Genomic DNA, 17,290 nt, shown 5'->3' on the forward strand with positions numbered 1-17,290 from the left:
ACAGGTCACCATATACCTGGGTTAGACCACACTGGGAGCAATATGTACAGTACAGGTCACCATATACCTGGGTTAGACCACACTGGGAGCACTATGTACAGTACTGGTCACCATATACCTGGGTTAGACCACACTGGGAGCATTGTGCACAGTACTGGTCACCATATACCTGGGTTAGACCACACTGGGAGCAATATGTACAGTACAGGTCACCATATACCTGGGTTAGACCACACTGGGAGCACTATGTACAGTACTGGTCACCATATACCTGGGTTAGACCACACTGGGAGCATTGTGCACAGTACTGGTCACCATATACCTGGGTTAGACCACACTGGGAGCACCCCGTGCACAGTTCAGGTCTCCATATTATAGAGACACTTGGGAAGGTGCAAAAAAGATTCACAGGAATGATCCCAGAACGGAGAGGTTATACCTATCTGGAAAGACGAGGTAATCAAGGGATAGGGGGATGGTGGAGGAATGTGGAGTTGAGGTCGGAGATGAGCCGTGATCTTATTTAGTGGTGGAGCAGGCTCGAGGAGCTGACCCCTGCCCCTAATTCTTCAGTTCTTTTACTGAACAGATGGGGCTCTTCTCTAGAAAAGAGAAGGGCGGGGGGGGGCGGTGACCTGATGCCGGTCTTAAAGATAATGAAAGGGCTTGGTAGGGTACATGTCGAGAAGATGTTACCATCTGGGGAGACCAGAACTAGAGGCCATCAATATAAGACAGTCACTAATAAATCCAATAGGGAATTCAGGAGCAGCAACTTTCCCCAGAGAGGGATGAGAATGTGGAACTCGCTGCCACAGGGAGTGGTTGAGGTGAATAGTATCGATGTATTTAAGGTGAGGCTGGATAAACACATGAGGGAGAAAGGAATAGAAGGATATGCTGATGGGGTGGGAGAAAGTTGGTGTGGAGCTGTGCTGTAAATTCTGTGTTGGGGCCCGGTTCGAGGCGATGCCACCCTGGTGCCCAATGGCCAATCTTCAATTGTGGGCACAGACACCGATGGCTACATGTTTATTGGACTGTCGGGTGCTGGGGGCAGAAGCTGAGCTTGAGCCTGGGCCCGTTCTGGCCCAGCAGTCTCGCCGGAGTCCTTGGCTAGCCCCCTCTCCGTGTCAGGCCAGGAACGCTGAGACCAATCCCAGCTGAACCGAGATGGGCTAACGTCAGACCAGGAATCGCAGGCAGCGGTCAACGAAACTTAAAATGAGCTGGGCATGTCGGTATGGGGGCCTGAAGACCAACGGAGAGAGGGCAGCAGTGCCGCGTGTGCAGTAATGTCCTTGTGTGTTGTGTTTAGCATCACTCCGATCTTCACCCTGTCCAGTGTGAGCGGGGTTAACCTGGACCTGCTGAAGGTATTCCTCAACGTGCTGCCCCCACTGACCAACAGCAAGGAGCAGGAGGAGCTGATGCAGCAACTGACGGAGTTTCAGGTAAAGAGACTGACTGGCCGCGCGGGGAATCACCTCGTTCAGCATTCGAGGCATTCACAACCTGGGGGTGTCCCAGCCAGTGAAGCACTGTGTAATATAGGACATGCAGCACCAAGATCCCACAGACAGCAAATGAGATAAATGATCACGCAATGTTATTTAGTGATGCTTTGTGAGGGATAAGTATTGGCCAGGACAAGGGAAAACACCCTGCTCTTCAAATAGTGTCACGGGATCTTTTACATCCACCTGAGAGGGCAGACGGGGCCGACGTTTAATGCCTCATCCCTCGACACTGTCCCATCGCACACTCCCACAGTAAATCTCCCATCGCACACTCCCATAGTAAAATCTCCCATCACATACTCCCATAGTAAATCTCCCATCACACACTCCCATAGTAAATCTCCCATCACACACTCCCACAGTAAATCTCCCATCACACACTCCCATAGTAAATCTCCCATCGCACACTCCCATAGTAAATCTCCCATCACACACTCCCATAGTAAATCTCCCATCACACACTCCCACAGTAAATCTCCCATCACACACTCCCATAGTAAATCTCCCATAGTAAATCTCCCATCACACACTCCCATAGTAAATCTCCCATCACACACTCCCATAGTAAATCTCCCATCACACACTCCCACAGTAAATCTCCCATCACACACTCCCACAGTAAATCTCCCATCACACACTCCCATAGTAAATCTCCCATCACACACTCCCACAGTAAATCTCCCATCGCACACTCCCATAGTAAATCTCCCATCACACACTCCCACAGTAAATCTCCCATCACACACTCCCACAGTAAATCTCCCATCGCACACTCCCATAGTAAATCTCCCATCACACACTCCCACAGTAAATCTCCCATCACACACTCCCATAGTAAATCTCCCATCACACACTCCCACAGTAAATCTCTCATCACACACTCCCACAGTAAATCTCCCATCACACACTCCCACAGTAAATCTCCCATCACACACTCCCACAGTAAATCTCCCATCACACACTCCCACAGTAAATCTCCCATCACACACTCCCACAGTAAATCTCCCATCACACACTCCCACAGTAAATCTCCCATCACACACTCCCATAGTAAATCTCCCATCACACACTCCCACAGTAAATCTCCCATCACACACTCCCATAGTAAATCTCCCATCACACACTCCCATAGTAAATCTCCCATCACACTCCCATAGTAAATCTCCCATCACACACTCCCACAGTAAATCTCCCATCACACACTCCCACAGTAAATCTCCCATCGCACACTCCCATAGTAAATCTCCCATCACACACTCCCATAGTAAATCTCCCATCACACACTCCCATAGTAAATCTCCCATCACACACTCCCACAGTAAATCTCCCATCACACACTCCCACAGTAAATCTCCCATCACACACTCCCATAGTAAATCTCCCATCACACACTCCCATAGTAAATCTCCCATCACACACTCCCATAGTAAATCTCCCATCACACACTCCCACAGTAAATCTCCCATCACACCCTCCCATAGTAAATCTCCCATCACACACTCCCATAGTAAATCTCCCATCACACACTCCCACAGTAAATCTCCCATCACACACTCCCATAGTAAATCTCCCATCACACACTCCCACAGTAAATCTCCCATCACACACTCCCACAGTAAATCTCCCATCACACACTCCCACAGTAAATCTCCCATCACACACTCCCATAGTAAATCTCCCATCACACACTCCCACAGTAAATCTCCCATCACACACTCCCACAGTAAATCTCCCATCACACACTCCCATAGTAAATCTCCCATCACACACTCCCACAGTAAATCTCCCATCACACCCTCCCATAGTAAATCTCCCATCACACACTCCCACAGTAAATCTCCCATCACACACTCCCACAGTAAATCTCCCATCACACACTCCCATAGTAAATCTCCCATCACACACTCCCATAGTAAATCTCCCATCACACTCCCATAGTAAATCTCCCATCACACACTCCCACAGTAAATCTCCCATCACACACTCCCACAGTAAATCTCCCATCACACACTCCCATAGTAAATCTCCCATCACACACTCCCATAGTAAATCTCCCATCACACACTCCCATAGTAAATCTCCCATCACACACTCCCATAGTAAATCTCCCATCACACACTCCCATAGTAAATCTCCCATCACACAATCCCATAGTAAATGTCCCATCACACACTCCCATAGTAAATGTCCCATCACACAATCCCATAGTAAATCTCCCATCGCACACTCACGGGGTAAATCTCCCATCACACACTCCCATCGTAAATCTCATCACACACTCCCGGGGTAAATCTCCCATCACACACTCCCGGGGAAAATCTCCCATCACACACTCCCATAGTAAATCTCCCATCACACACTCCCGGGGTAAATCTCCCATCACACACTCCCATAGTAAATCTCCCATCGCACACACCCAGGGTAAATCTCCCATCACACACTCCCATAGTAAATCTCCCATCTCACACTCCCGGGGTAAATCTCCCATCGCACACTCTCATAGTAAATCTCGAATCGCACACTCCCATAGTAAATCTCGAATCGCACACTCCCATCGTAAATCTCCCATCACACACTCCCGGGGTAAATCTCCCATCGCACACTCCCACAGTAAATCTCCCATCACACTCCCATAGTAAATCTCCCATCACACACTCCCATAGTAAATCTCCCATCACACACTCCCACAGTAAATCTCCCATCGCACACTCCCACAGTAAATCTCCCATCACACACTCCCACAGTAAATCTCCCATCACACACTCCCACAGTAAATCTCCCATCACACTCCCACAGTAAATCTCCCATCACACACTCCCGGGGTAAATCTCCCATCACACACTCCCATCGTAAATCTCCCATCACACACTCCCGGGGTAAATCTCCCATCTCACACTCCCAGGGTAAATCTCCCATCTCACACTCCCAGGGTAAATCTCCCATCACACAGTCCCAGGGCAAATCTCCCATCGCACACTCCCATAGTAAATCTCCCATCACACACTCCCGGGGTAAATCTCCCATCACACACTCCCGGGTCAAATCTCCCATCACACACTTCCATAGTAAATCTCCCATCACACACTCCCATAGTAAATCTCCCATCGCACACTCCCATAGTAAATCTCCCATCACACACTCCCGGGGTAAATCTCCCATCACACACTCCCGGGTCAAATCTCCCATCACACACTTCCATAGTAAATCTCCCATCGCACACTCCCATAGTAAATCTCCCATCACACACACCCGGGGCAAATCTCCCATCACACACTTCCATAGTAAATCTCCCATCACACACTCCCATAGTAAATCTCCCATCACACACTCCCATAGTAAATCTCCCATCACACACTCCCATAGTAAATCTCCCATCACACACTCCCGGGGCAAATCTCCCATCACACACTCCCGGGGAAAATCTCCCATCGCACACTCCCATAGTAAATCTCCCATCGCACACTCCCATAGTAAATCTCCCATCACACACTTCCATAGTAAATCTCCCATCACACACTCCCATAGTAAATCTCCCATCGCACACACCCAGGGTAAATCTCCCATCACACACTCCCATAGTAAATCTCCCATCTCACACTCCCGGGGTAAATCTCCCATCGCACACTCTCATAGTAAATCTCGAATCGCACACTCCCATAGTAAATCTCGAATCGCACACTCCCATCGTAAATCTCCCATCACACACTCCCGGGGTAAATCTCCCATCGCACACTCCCACAGTAAATCTCCCATCACACTCCCATAGTAAATCTCCCATCACACACTCCCATAGTAAATCTCCCATCACACACTCCCACAGTAAATCTCCCATCGCACACTCCCACAGTAAATCTCCCATCACACACTCCCACAGTAAATCTCCCATCACACACTCCCACAGTAAATCTCCCATCACACTCCCACAGTAAATCTCCCATCACACACTCCCGGGGTAAATCTCCCATCACACACTCCCATCGTAAATCTCCCATCACACACTCCCGGGGTAAATCTCCCATCTCACACTCCCAGGGTAAATCTCCCATCTCACACTCCCAGGGTAAATCTCCCATCACACAGTCCCAGGGCAAATCTCCCATCGCACACTCCCATAGTAAATCTCCCATCACACACTCCCGGGGTAAATCTCCCATCACACACTCCCGGGTCAAATCTCCCATCACACACTTCCATAGTAAATCTCCCATCACACACTCCCATAGTAAATCTCCCATCGCACACTCCCATAGTAAATCTCCCATCACACACTCCCGGGGTAAATCTCCCATCACACACTCCCGGGTCAAATCTCCCATCACACACTTCCATAGTAAATCTCCCATCGCACACTCCCATAGTAAATCTCCCATCACACACACCCGGGGCAAATCTCCCATCACACACTCCCATAGTAAATCTCCCATCACACACTCCCATAGTAAATCTCCCATCACACACTCCCATAGTAAATCTCCCATCACACACTCCCATAGTAAATCTCCCATCACACACTCCCATAGTAAATCTCCCATCACACACTCCCATAGTAAATCTCCCATCACACACTCCCATAGTAAATCTCCCATCACACACTCCCATAGTAAATCTCCCATCACACACTCCCACAGTAAATCTCCCATCACACACTCCCGGGGCAAATCTCCCATCACACACTCCCGGGGAAAATCTCCCATCGCACACTCCCATAGTAAATCTCCCATCGCACACTCCCATAGTAAATCTCCCATCACACACTTCCATAGTAAATCTCCCATCACGCACTCCCATAGTAAATCTCCCATCACACACACCCGGGGCAAATCTCCCATCACACACTCCCATAGTAAATCTCCCATCACACACTCCCATAGTAAATCTCCCATCACACACTCCCATAGTAAATCTCCCATCACACACTCCCGGGGTAAATCTCCCATCACACACTCCCAAAGTAAATCTCTCATCACACACTCCCATAGTAAATCTCCCATCGCACACTCCCATAGTAAATCTCTCATCACACACTCCCATAGTAAATCTCCCATCGCACACTCCCATAGTAAATCTCCCATCGCACACTCCCGGTGTAAATCTCCCATCGCACACTCCCATAGTAAATCTCCCATCACACACTCCCGGTGTAAATCTCCCATCGCACACTCCCATAGTAAATCTCCCATCACACACTCCCGGTGTAAATCTCCCATCGCACACTCCCATAGTAAATCTCCCATCACACACTCCCGGTGTAAATCTCCCATCGCACACTCCCATGGTAAACCTCCCCCCGCACTGTCCCATCAAACACTCCAATTGGTCTGTGGGGAGGAGGTGACGAGATATAGTGAGTGTGTGGGTGGGGTTAACCTACTCTCAAGAGTTGGACTTGTTTGAGGTTTATTCCTTTCTCATGTTCCTAATAATACTTTCCCCTGCTGCAGGTTGATGAAATCTACTCTGTACCTGATGTCGGGACAGTTGTTGGTGGTACTCTGTACAGGTAAGAATAAAAAGCCTTCTGTACATCGGTGCATTAGACTGATTCCTGGCATGGGGCGATTGTCCTGTTGGGACGGATAGAGGGCACTCGGCCTATATTCCTGAGAGTTTAGAAGAATGAGAGGTGATCTCATTAAAGTACACAAAATTCTTACAGGCCTGACAGGGTAGATGCGGGGAGGATGTTTCCCCAGGGGCTGGGGAGTCTAGAATCAGGGGTCACAGTCTCAGGATAAGGGGTCGGCCATTTAGGACTGATGAGGAGGAATGTCTTCTCTCGGAGGGTGGTGAATCTGGAATTCTCTGCCCCAGAGGGTGGAGGCTGGCTCATTGAATATATTCAAGGCTGAGATCGATAGAGCTTGGATTGGGCACTCAGGGAATCAAAGGGCAGAATGGCCTCCTCCTGCAATATCCTGTGTTGTGTACTATTGAATCCCTCCATCAGTTTAAAGGCTTTGCCGCGATCACCCCTGCACCTTCTGAAGGCCTGGCGGTTTAAGAGCAGCTTCTCAACGCTTTTCATTCCTTTTTCTCTCGCCCCAGTGGCATTTGCAGAGAGGGCGAGCAGCTGGTGGTGGGTCCCACAGACAATGGCAAGTTCCTGCCTCTGAAAGTGTGCAGCATCCAGAGAAACCGGTCTGCCTGTCGGGTGCTGAGAGCAGGCCAGGCTGCCACCCTGGCCCTGGGGAACTTCGACAGGGCTCTGCTCCGTAAGGTGGGTGTCCAGGCCAACCCAGGGGAGCAACAGTGCAAGCGCCCCCCCACTGTAAAGTCACGCGGGTAGGTTCAGTGAAGATACAGATCAGCCAGGAGCACATTGAATGGGGGAAACAGACTGCAGGGGCTGAATGGCCTCCTCCTGCTCCGATGTTCCCTGAGCAGCAGTGTTGGTTGCCAATTCTCTGCAGTCCACGTCAAGGAGCGGTTGGGGGAAGAATGTAATTACAGCGTGGCGCTCACATAGACAATTTCCAGGATGCAGACACAGATTAGGAAACGTAGGCGCCGGAAGTGCACGCAGACAGGCGATTTATAATGTGCAGGTAACGCTCGCCTGCACTCAACACCAGCCCAGTAACAGATGATGCATCATAAATAGCAACGGCCATCGACTAGGGCTGAGTCACTGTACACAGGCACTGTGGTTGGCCAGTCATGTGGGACTGGATTGGAGAAGCTGGGGTTGTTCTCCTTGGAGCAGAGAAGGTTGAGAGGAGATTTGATCGAGGTGTTCAAAATCATGAGAGGTCTGGACAGAGGAGAGAGAGAGAAACTGTTCCCATTGGTGGAAGGGTCGGGAACCAGAGGACACAGATTTAAGGCGATTGGCAGAAGAACCAAAGGCAACATGAGGACAAACGTTTTTACGCAGCGAGTGGTTAGGATCTGGAATGCACGGCCTGAGAGGGTGGGAGAGGCAGACTCAATCGTGGCTTTCAAAAGGGAGTTGGATAAGTATCTGAAGGAGACAAATTTTCCGGGCCACTGGGAAAGGGCGGGGGAGTGGGACTGGTTGAGATGCTCTTGCAGAGAGCGGGCACGGGTTCGACGGGCCGAATGGCGTTCTGTGCTGTAACCGTTCTCTGATTCTATACTGGGGGAGAATGACACTGACTGTGGGCAGAAGATGCAGTGTCAGGCAGAGTCAGCCTGGATTTATGAAGGGGAAGTCATGTTTGACATATTTGCTAGAATTCTTTGAGGATGTAACGAACAGGATGGATAAGGGGGAAATCAGTGGATGTGGTGTATTTGGATTTCCAGAAGGCATTCAATAAGGTGCCACATAAAAGGTTACTGCACAAGATAAAAGTTCACGGGGTTGGGGGTAATATATTACCATGGATAGAGGATTGGCTAACTAACAGAAAACAGAGAGTCGGGATAAATTGTTCATTCTCAGGTTGGCAACCAGTAACTAGTGGGGTGCCGCAGGGATCAGTGCTGGGACACCAACTATTTACAATCTATATTAACGACTTGGAAGAAGGGACCGAGTGTAACGTAGCCAAGTTTGCTGATGATACAAAGATGGGAGGAAAAGCAATGTGTGAGGACACAAAAAATCTGCAAAAGGACATAAACAGGCTAAGTGAGTGGGCAAAAATTTGGCAGAAGGAGTATAATGTTGGAAAGTGTGAGGTCATGCACTTTGGCAGAAAAAAAATCAAAGAGCAAGTTATTATTTAAATGGAGAAAGATTGCAAAGTGCTGCAGTACAGCGGGACCTGGGGGTACTTGTGCATGAAACACAAAAGGATAGTATGCAGGTACAGCAAGTGATCAGGAAGGTCAATGGAATCTTGGCCTTTATTGCAAAGGGGATGGAGTATAAAAGCAGGGAAGTCTTACTACAGTTATACAGGGTATTGGTGAGGCCACACCTGGAATACTGCGTGCAGTTTTGGTTTCCATATTTACAAAAGGATATACTTGCTTTGGAGGCAGTTCAGAGAAGGTTCACTCGGTTGATTCCGGAGATGAGGGGTTGACTTATGAGGAAAGGTTGAGTAGGTTGGGCCTCTACTCATTGGAATTCAGAAGAATGAGAGATGATCTTATCGAAACGTATAAGATTATGAGGGGGCTTGACAAGGTGAATGCAGAGAGGATGTTTCCACTGATGAGGGAGACTAGAACTAGGGGGCATGGTCTTAGAATAAGGGGCCACCCATTTAATACTGAGACGAGGAGAAATTTCTTCTCTGAGGGTTATAAATCTGTGGAATTCGCTGCCTCAGAGAGCTTTGGAATCTGGGGCATTGAATAAATTTAAGACATAAATTGACAGTTTCTTAAACGATAAGGGATTAAAGGGTTATGGGGAGCGGGCGGGGAAATGGAGCTGAGTCCATGATCGGATCAGCCATGATCGTATTGAATGGCGGAGCAGGCTCGAGGGGCCGTATGGCCGACTCCTGCTCCTGCTCCTGTTCCTTTTGTTCTTGTATACTGGCTGTGTGAAGTGGTGGATTGTAACGCACTGAGTCTCTCATACAGGGGATGGTTATGGTGAGTCTCGAGATGCACCCGACTGTCAGCTCCCTATTCGAATCGGAAATTGTGTTGCTTTTCCACGCAAAGACCTTCCGCAAGGGATTCCAGGTCACAGTGCATGTTGGCAATGTTCGACAGACAGCGATTGTCGAACTAATCCACGGGAAGGTGAGTCATTTACACACTCTGATCTCCTGCTGGCATGGTATCGTCTCTCTGTCGCCCCACTCCTCGTATCCCCGTGGTCTCTTCCCCCCCCCTCCCCCCCGTGGTCTCTTCCCCCCCCTCCCCCCCCCGTGGTCTCTTCCCCCCCCCCCCCCCCCCCGTGGTCTCTCCCCCCCCCCTCCCCCCCCCGTGGTCTCTTCCCCCCCCCCCCCCCGTGGTCTCTTCCCCCCCCCCCCCCGTGGTCTCTTCCCCCCCCCCCCCCGTGGTCTCTTCCCCCCCCCCCCGTGGTCTCTTCCCCCCCCCCCCCCGTGGTCTCTTCCCCCCCCCCCCCCGTGGTCTCTTCCCCCCCCCCCCCCGTGGTCTCTTCCCCCCCCCCCTACCCCCCCCCCCCCGTGGTCTCTTCCCCCCCCCCCCCCTCCCCCGTGGTCTCTCTCTTTCCTCCCCCCGTGATCTCTTTCCCCCTCCCCCCCCCCCCCCCCGGTGGGTCCTCCCCCCGTGGTCTCACCCCCCCCTCCCCCCGTGGTCTCTTCCCCCTCCCCCTGTTCTCGCCCTGGCCGCGTCTGGGTGTGGGCCCTGGCCGCGTCTGGGGGTGGGCCCTGGCCGCGTCTGGGGGTGGGCCCTGGCCGCGTCTGGGGGTGGGCCCTGGCCGTGACCCTATTGCAGCTGACGTGATGTTTTGTTTCAGGAGGAGCTGAGGACCGGGGAGAAAGCTGTTGTCCGTTTCCGTTTCATTAAACACCCGGAGTACCTGAAAGTGGGGGCAAAGCTTCTATTCCGCGAAGGAGTGACCAAAGGGATCGGTCATGTAACCAAGGTTATCTGTGACCTGAAGTGCTGAGAGCCTGTGCAATGGAGAATGGGACACACCCTCCAACACAGGATTCACCAGGAAGGACCGTTCTGAACCCAGCACTCGGGGCATCCGACCGGATTAAACACCCGCTTACCTGCACTGACTCAGCTCAGAGGGAGCCCCCTACACATTCAGCCCCATTAAATATCAAAATATCAAAACCTGCTCCAAAACCTAGTACATCGTGTGTCCTTTCAGGAACAAACAATCAGTCTCTCTCCCTCGGTGTGCTCTCTCAATCAGTCTCTTTCTCCCTCTCTCTAAATCAGTGTGTCACTCCCAATTGGTGTCTCCCCCTCTCTCTCTCTCTCCCTCAATAGGTCTGTCTCTCTCTCAATCGGTCTCTCTTCCCCCCTCAATCAGGGTCTCTCTCTCTCTGTCTATCTCTGTCTCTCTCGGTCTCTGCGTGAGTCTCTCTCTGTCTATCTCCGTGTCTCTCGGTCTCTGAGTGTCTCAGTCTATTTCTCTCTCGGTCTCTGCATGAGTCTCTCTGTGACTCTCTCCCATCAGCTGATTTATTTCTTGTCCTGTTTTGGAGATTGGCTTCAAACCCTACATAGAAAAGTTTCAGGAATTTTCTCTCTGACTTGTGAAGTTCAATGTGAAGAGCTTTGCAGTCTGAAATGAGTTCAAAATAGGCCTCTGATTATCACCAATCCGTACTGTACCTGCCCTGGGAGTGTTTGATGGGACAGTGTAGAGGGAGCTTTACTCGGTATCTAACCCCCTGTACCAGCCCTGGGAGTGTTTGATGGGACAGTGTAGAGGGAGTTTTACTCTGTATCTAACCCGTGCTGTACCTGCCCTGGGAGTGTTTGATGGGACAGTGTAGAGGGAGCTTTACTCTATCTAACCCCCTGTACCAGCCCTGGGAGTGTTTGATGGGATAGTGTAGAGGGAGTTTTACTCTGTATCTAACACCGTGCTGTACCTGCCCTGGGATTGTTTGATGGGACAGTGTAGAGGGAGCTTTACTCGGTATCTAACCCCCTGTACCAGCCCTGGGAGTGTTTGATGGGATAGTGTAGAGGGAGTTTTACTCTGTATCTAACCCGTGCTGTACCTGCCCTGGGATTGTTTGATGGGACAGTGTAGAGGAAGCTTTACTCTGTATCTAACACCGTGCTGTACCTGCCCTGGGAGTGTTTGATGGGACAGTGTAGAGGGAGCTTTACTCTGTATCTAACCCCCTGTACCAGCCCTGGGAGTGTTTGATGGGATAGTGTAGAGGGAGTTTTACTCTGTATCTAACACCGTGCTGTACCTGCCCTGGGATTGTTTGATGGGACAGTGTAGAGGAAGCTTTACTCTGTATCTAACACCGTGCTGTACCTGCCCTGGGAGTGTTTGATGGGACAGTGTAGAGGGAGCTTTACTCGGTATCTAACCCCCTGTACCAGCCCTGGGAGTGTTTGATGGGATAGTGTAGAGGGAGTTTTACTCTGTATCTAACCCGTGCTGTACCTGCCCTGGGATTGTTTGATGGGACAGTGTAGAGGAAGCTTTACTCTGTATCTAACACCGTGCTGTACCTGCCCTGGGAGTGTTTGATGGGACAGTGTAGAGGGAGCTTTACTCTGTATCTAACCCCGTGCTGTACCTGCCCTGGGATTGTTTGATGGGACAGTGTAGAGGAAGCTTTACTCTGTATCTAACACCGTGCTGTACCTGCCCTGGGAGTGTTTGATGGGACAGTGTAGAGGGAGCTTTACTCTGTATCTAACCCCGTGCTGTACCTGCCCTGGGAGTGTTTGATGGGACAGTGTAGAGGGAGCTTTCCTCTGTATCTAACGCCCTGTACCTGCCCTGGGAGTGTTTGATGGGACAGTGTAGAGGGAGCTTTACTCTGTATCTAACCCGTGCTGTACCTGCCCTGGGAGTGTTCGATGGGACAGTGTGGAGTGAGCTTTACTCTGTATCTAACCCTTGCTGCACCTGCCCTGGGAGTGTTTGATGGGACAGTGTAGAGGGAGCTTTACTCTGTATCTAACCCCCTGTACCTGCCCTGGGAGTGTTTGATGGGACAGTGTAGAGGGAACTTTACTTTGTTCGTGCCCTTTGTGGGTATGAGGTACGGACGCGGACCGGCCGTGCACCTAGTCTGGGAAGGGGCAGGAGAGTTGTCAATGACCTGCGGCAGAGTGAAAGCTGGCAGGAGGGTAGGGCGGGTTGAGAGAGAGCCTGAATAATCTGCATGAGGTTTGGTGTTTGAGAAGTGTATGATTTGCAGTGTCTCCTCACTCAGGCTGGTGAGAGCGACTTCCCTTTACTGAGCGCAACCAGTGGGTTAAAGCGGCAGGTGCTTGTGTCAATGTGTGATATAGGACAGTTTATGTACATTGTGTTTCTGTATATAATGATGTACAGAGAAATTTGTTTTAATGAAATAAAATTTTAATTGCCTGTTTCTCCGATTACACGTGGTCATCCTTTCCTGCCGTGTCACCCACTCGGGACTGGTGCCTGTATCCAGGGGCAGCAACAAGATCTCCAGCCAGCTCCTCACTCCTCACCCGGGGAGATTCTACCCCGATTTTCCGAGCTCAGGCTCGCTGGGGATTGTTACCGAGGCGTAGTGTGTGTTGCTCACAGACAACTGTGTCTGAGCCACCAGTCTGTGTACAAAATTGCTCCCTTTCCCGGGACCCTGCTGGGTGGGTGCTCGCAGGAGGTCTAGTCCAGCCTCTCGCTAGCCCTTACCTGCCCTTTGAAGTGGCATATCAGAGAAATTTACAGCACAGGAGGCCATTCGGCCCATCGTGTCCGCGCCGGCCGACCAAGATCTCCCCAGCCTAATCCCACTTCCCAGCTCTCGGTCCGTAGCCCTGCAGGTTACAGCACTTCAGGGGCACATCCAAGTATTTTTTAAATGTGGGGAGGGTTTCTGCCTCTACCACCTTTTCAGGCCGTGAGTTCCAGACCCCACCACCCTCTGGGTGAAGAGATTTCCCCTCAAATCCCCTCTAAACCTCCCCCCAATTACTTTAAACCTATGCCCCCTGGTTGTTGACCCCTTTGCCAAGGGAAACGGGTCCTTCCTATCCACTCTATCCAGGCCCCTCAGAATTTTATACACCTCAATAAGGTCTCCCCTCAGCCTCCTCTGTTACAAAGGAAACAAACCCAGCCTATCTAATCTGTCCTCATGGCTAAGATTCTCCAGTCCCGGCAACTTCCTGGTAAATCTCCTCTGTACCCTCTCCAGTGCAATCACATCTTTCCTGTAATGTGGTGACCAGAACTGCACGCAGTACTCCAGCTGTGGCCTAACTAATATTTTATATAGTTCAAGCATAACCTCCCTGTATCCAAGCCTCGGCCAATAAAGGCAAATATTCCGTATGCCTTCTTAACCACCTTATCTACCTGGCCTGCTACCTTCAGGGATCTGTGGACCTGCACTCCCAGGTCCCTCTGTTCCTCTACACTTCTCAGTGTCCCAACATTTAATGTGTATTCCTTTTTCTGTTGGCCCTCCCCAAATGCATTACCTCACACTTCTCCAGATTGAATTCCATTTGCCACTGTTCTGCCCACCTGACCAGTTCACTGATATCTTCCTGCAGTCCACAGCTTTCTTCTTCATTATCACCCACAGCCGGTTTTAGTTTCATCTGCAAACTTCTTAATCATACCCCCTATATTCAAATCTAAATCACTGATATATAACCGCTAAAAGCAAGGAACCCAGTACTGAGCCCTGCCGAACCCCACTGGAAACACCCATCAACCATTGCCCTCTGCTTCCTGCCTCTGAGCCAATTTTGGATCCAACTTGCCACTTTGCCCAGAATCCCATGGGCTTTTACTTTCAGTGACCAGTCTGACATGTGGCCCGTTATCAAAGGGTTTGCTAAAATCCATATACACTACATCGTACACACTGCCCTCATCGACCCTCCTTGTTACCACCTCAAAAAATTCAATCAAGTTAGTCAGACACGACCTTCCCTTAACAAATCCATGCTGACTGTCCTTGATTAATCTGTGTCTTTCTAAATGAAGATTTATCCTGTCCCTCAGAATATTTTCCAATCATTTTCCCACCACCGAGGTTAGGCTGACTGGCCTGTAATTACTCGGTCTATCCCTTTCTCCCTTCTTAAACAAAGGTACAATGTTAGCAGTCCTCCAGTCCTCTGGCACCACACCTGTAGCCAGAGGATTGGAAAATGATGGTCAGAGCCTCTGCTATTTCCTCTCTTGCTTCTCTTAACACCTGGGATATATTTAATCTGGGCCTGGGGATTTATCCACTTTCAAAGCTGCTTACCCCCTTAATCCTTCCTCTAGATTTGTTAGTCCCACCCTTTTTCTTTAAGGACACATACTTGCTCTGAACCCTCAGGATCTCTTCCTCGAGTGCCTCCCACTGATCTGACACTGATTTACCTTCAAGTAGCTTTGGCTTAATAAACTTGGCTTTCCCCCAATTGAGAACTTTAATTCCTGGTCTCTCCTTGCCCTTTTCCATAACTGCCCCAAATCTAACTGAATTATGGTCACTAGCACCAAAATGCTCTTCCACTGATACCCCTTCTACCTGCCCAGCTTCATTCCCTAAAACTAAGTCCAGAGCTGCCCCCTCCCTAGACACTGACTCCATCCCTCTCCCCAACTCCTGTCTGAGGCTGAACCAGACTGTTCACAACCTTGGTGTCATATTTGACTCTGAAATGAGCTTTCAACCACATCCACAACATAACTATTTCCACCAATGAAACATTGCCCGTCTCTGCCCTGCCTTAACTCATCTGCAGCGGTGTAAGGGGAAAATGGGAAGGCTTCTCCTCCCACGGGCGGGCCCCCTGATAAAGAGGGTCGACGCTCGCTCCAACCCGCGTAACAGCCCCCGGAGTTAGCAGACAGACGGATGGCAAGGTGGAACGATCTTTTATTACGAACATCCGGGAACACCTCTCATCACAGCCGCCTGTGAGTGGAGATACTCCCCGAACAGCACAATCAAACAACTTTTATACATTTCAAAAACCCCTCCGTTCCCTGGTAAGACCTCCCTAGATCTCTAATTGGACTACCTTATAGTGCTACTTTGGATTGACAGGCCAAGGCCCTCGTGACCACCTTAGGCCGTGAGGTGAGTCTTTTTATTCTATTTAGATATCCAAATAAAACAGCTGTCAATGGAAAGGGTTAACTCCTTTACAGGTTTGTAAGAAAGCCTGATGTCATTACGTGACTTCGCGTAATAATCCGAAAAATTTCTTTTTAAGTCTTTGTGCCTTCAAAACTTGCTTAGAAATTAGGAATCCGTTAAAACAGCAGAAATCATTAGTAAAGCCGTCATAATAAAAGTCTTCTCATCAGGAAAGACGGCATTTTAGATTAAACTCCAATTTTTTCTTAACTTCAAATTCAAGTACTTGCCAAAGATTTTTTTTTAATTGATTTAAAACGAGACCACACATTTTTAATAGCTATTTTGCTTACTGAAATCCAATTTTCACACACGCTGTATACATTCCAACATTTCGTTTTATTTTACGGTCCCGTTCACTGGGCAAATCTTGTGTTTTATTTCTCTCTCAGCACAAAATCTAAACTTCCGTGCCAGTTCCATTTTCTATGAGAATTTTAAAATTCAGTAAGATTCTCTAATTCCCCGTTTTTTCTTTCTGTGCTGAGTTCACAAAGCTTAGATCTTTTCTCCTCGTTATTTTTAAAACCCTCCTGCTTGTTTAGACTGTTCAGGACTTTTCTTGATAAACAACGTCCATTGTAATAGAAATTTGGCATTAGGAGTACCCTAGGGTGATTAAAATTAACAATAGTACCAAAGGCATTGACATAACTGACCTATCTGGAACTTGCCTACAGGGAGATAGTTATCGAGAAATATGGCCAGCTTGGCGTATAGCCAAGGGCCAAAAGGGGGGAATAATTATACCTTGCCATCCGTCTCTGTCTGCTAACTCCGGGGGCTGTTACGCGGGTTGGAGCAAGTGTCGACCCTCTATATCAGGGGGTCCGCTCTTGGGAAGAGAAGCCTTCCCATTTTCCCCTTACAGCTGAAACCCTCATCAATGTCTTTGTTACCTCCAGACTTGACTATTCCAACGCACTCCTGGCTGCCCCCCCCACATTCTACCCGACGTAAACTAGAGGTGATCCAAAACTGGCTGCCCATGTCCTAACTCGCACCAAGCCCCGCTCACCCATCACCCCTGTGCTCGCTGACCGACATTGATTCCTGGTTAAGCAATGCCTCAATTTCAAAATTCTCATCCTTATT

At 49.6% G+C, this 17,290-nt stretch overlaps 1 protein-coding gene across 4 annotated transcripts in view; it reads left to right on the top strand.

The window, feature by feature from the left end:
* Window positions 1–13,444, top strand: part of gtpbp2b (GTP binding protein 2b) — a 35,067-nt gene extending 21,623 nt beyond the window's left edge. For all 4 annotated transcript variants that reach the window (XM_070870679.1, XM_070870680.1, XM_070870682.1 and 1 more), the window contains 5 exons: window positions 1,319–1,454; window positions 6,962–7,020; window positions 7,566–7,737; window positions 10,023–10,187; window positions 10,870–13,444. In XM_070870679.1, coding sequence (XP_070726780.1) covers window positions 1,319–1,454; window positions 6,962–7,020; window positions 7,566–7,737; window positions 10,023–10,187; window positions 10,870–11,022 — 685 coding nt within the window. In that variant the 3' untranslated portion in view covers window positions 11,023–13,444. The remainder of the gene's footprint in view (window positions 1–1,318; window positions 1,455–6,961; window positions 7,021–7,565; window positions 7,738–10,022; window positions 10,188–10,869) is intronic.
* The last annotated feature ends 3,846 nt before the right edge of the window (window positions 13,445–17,290 follow it).

This window comes from Pristiophorus japonicus, unplaced genomic scaffold (assembly GCF_044704955.1).
Source record: "Pristiophorus japonicus isolate sPriJap1 unplaced genomic scaffold, sPriJap1.hap1 HAP1_SCAFFOLD_160, whole genome shotgun sequence".
In the NCBI taxonomy this organism is placed as follows: Eukaryota; Metazoa; Chordata; class Chondrichthyes; family Pristiophoridae; genus Pristiophorus; species Pristiophorus japonicus.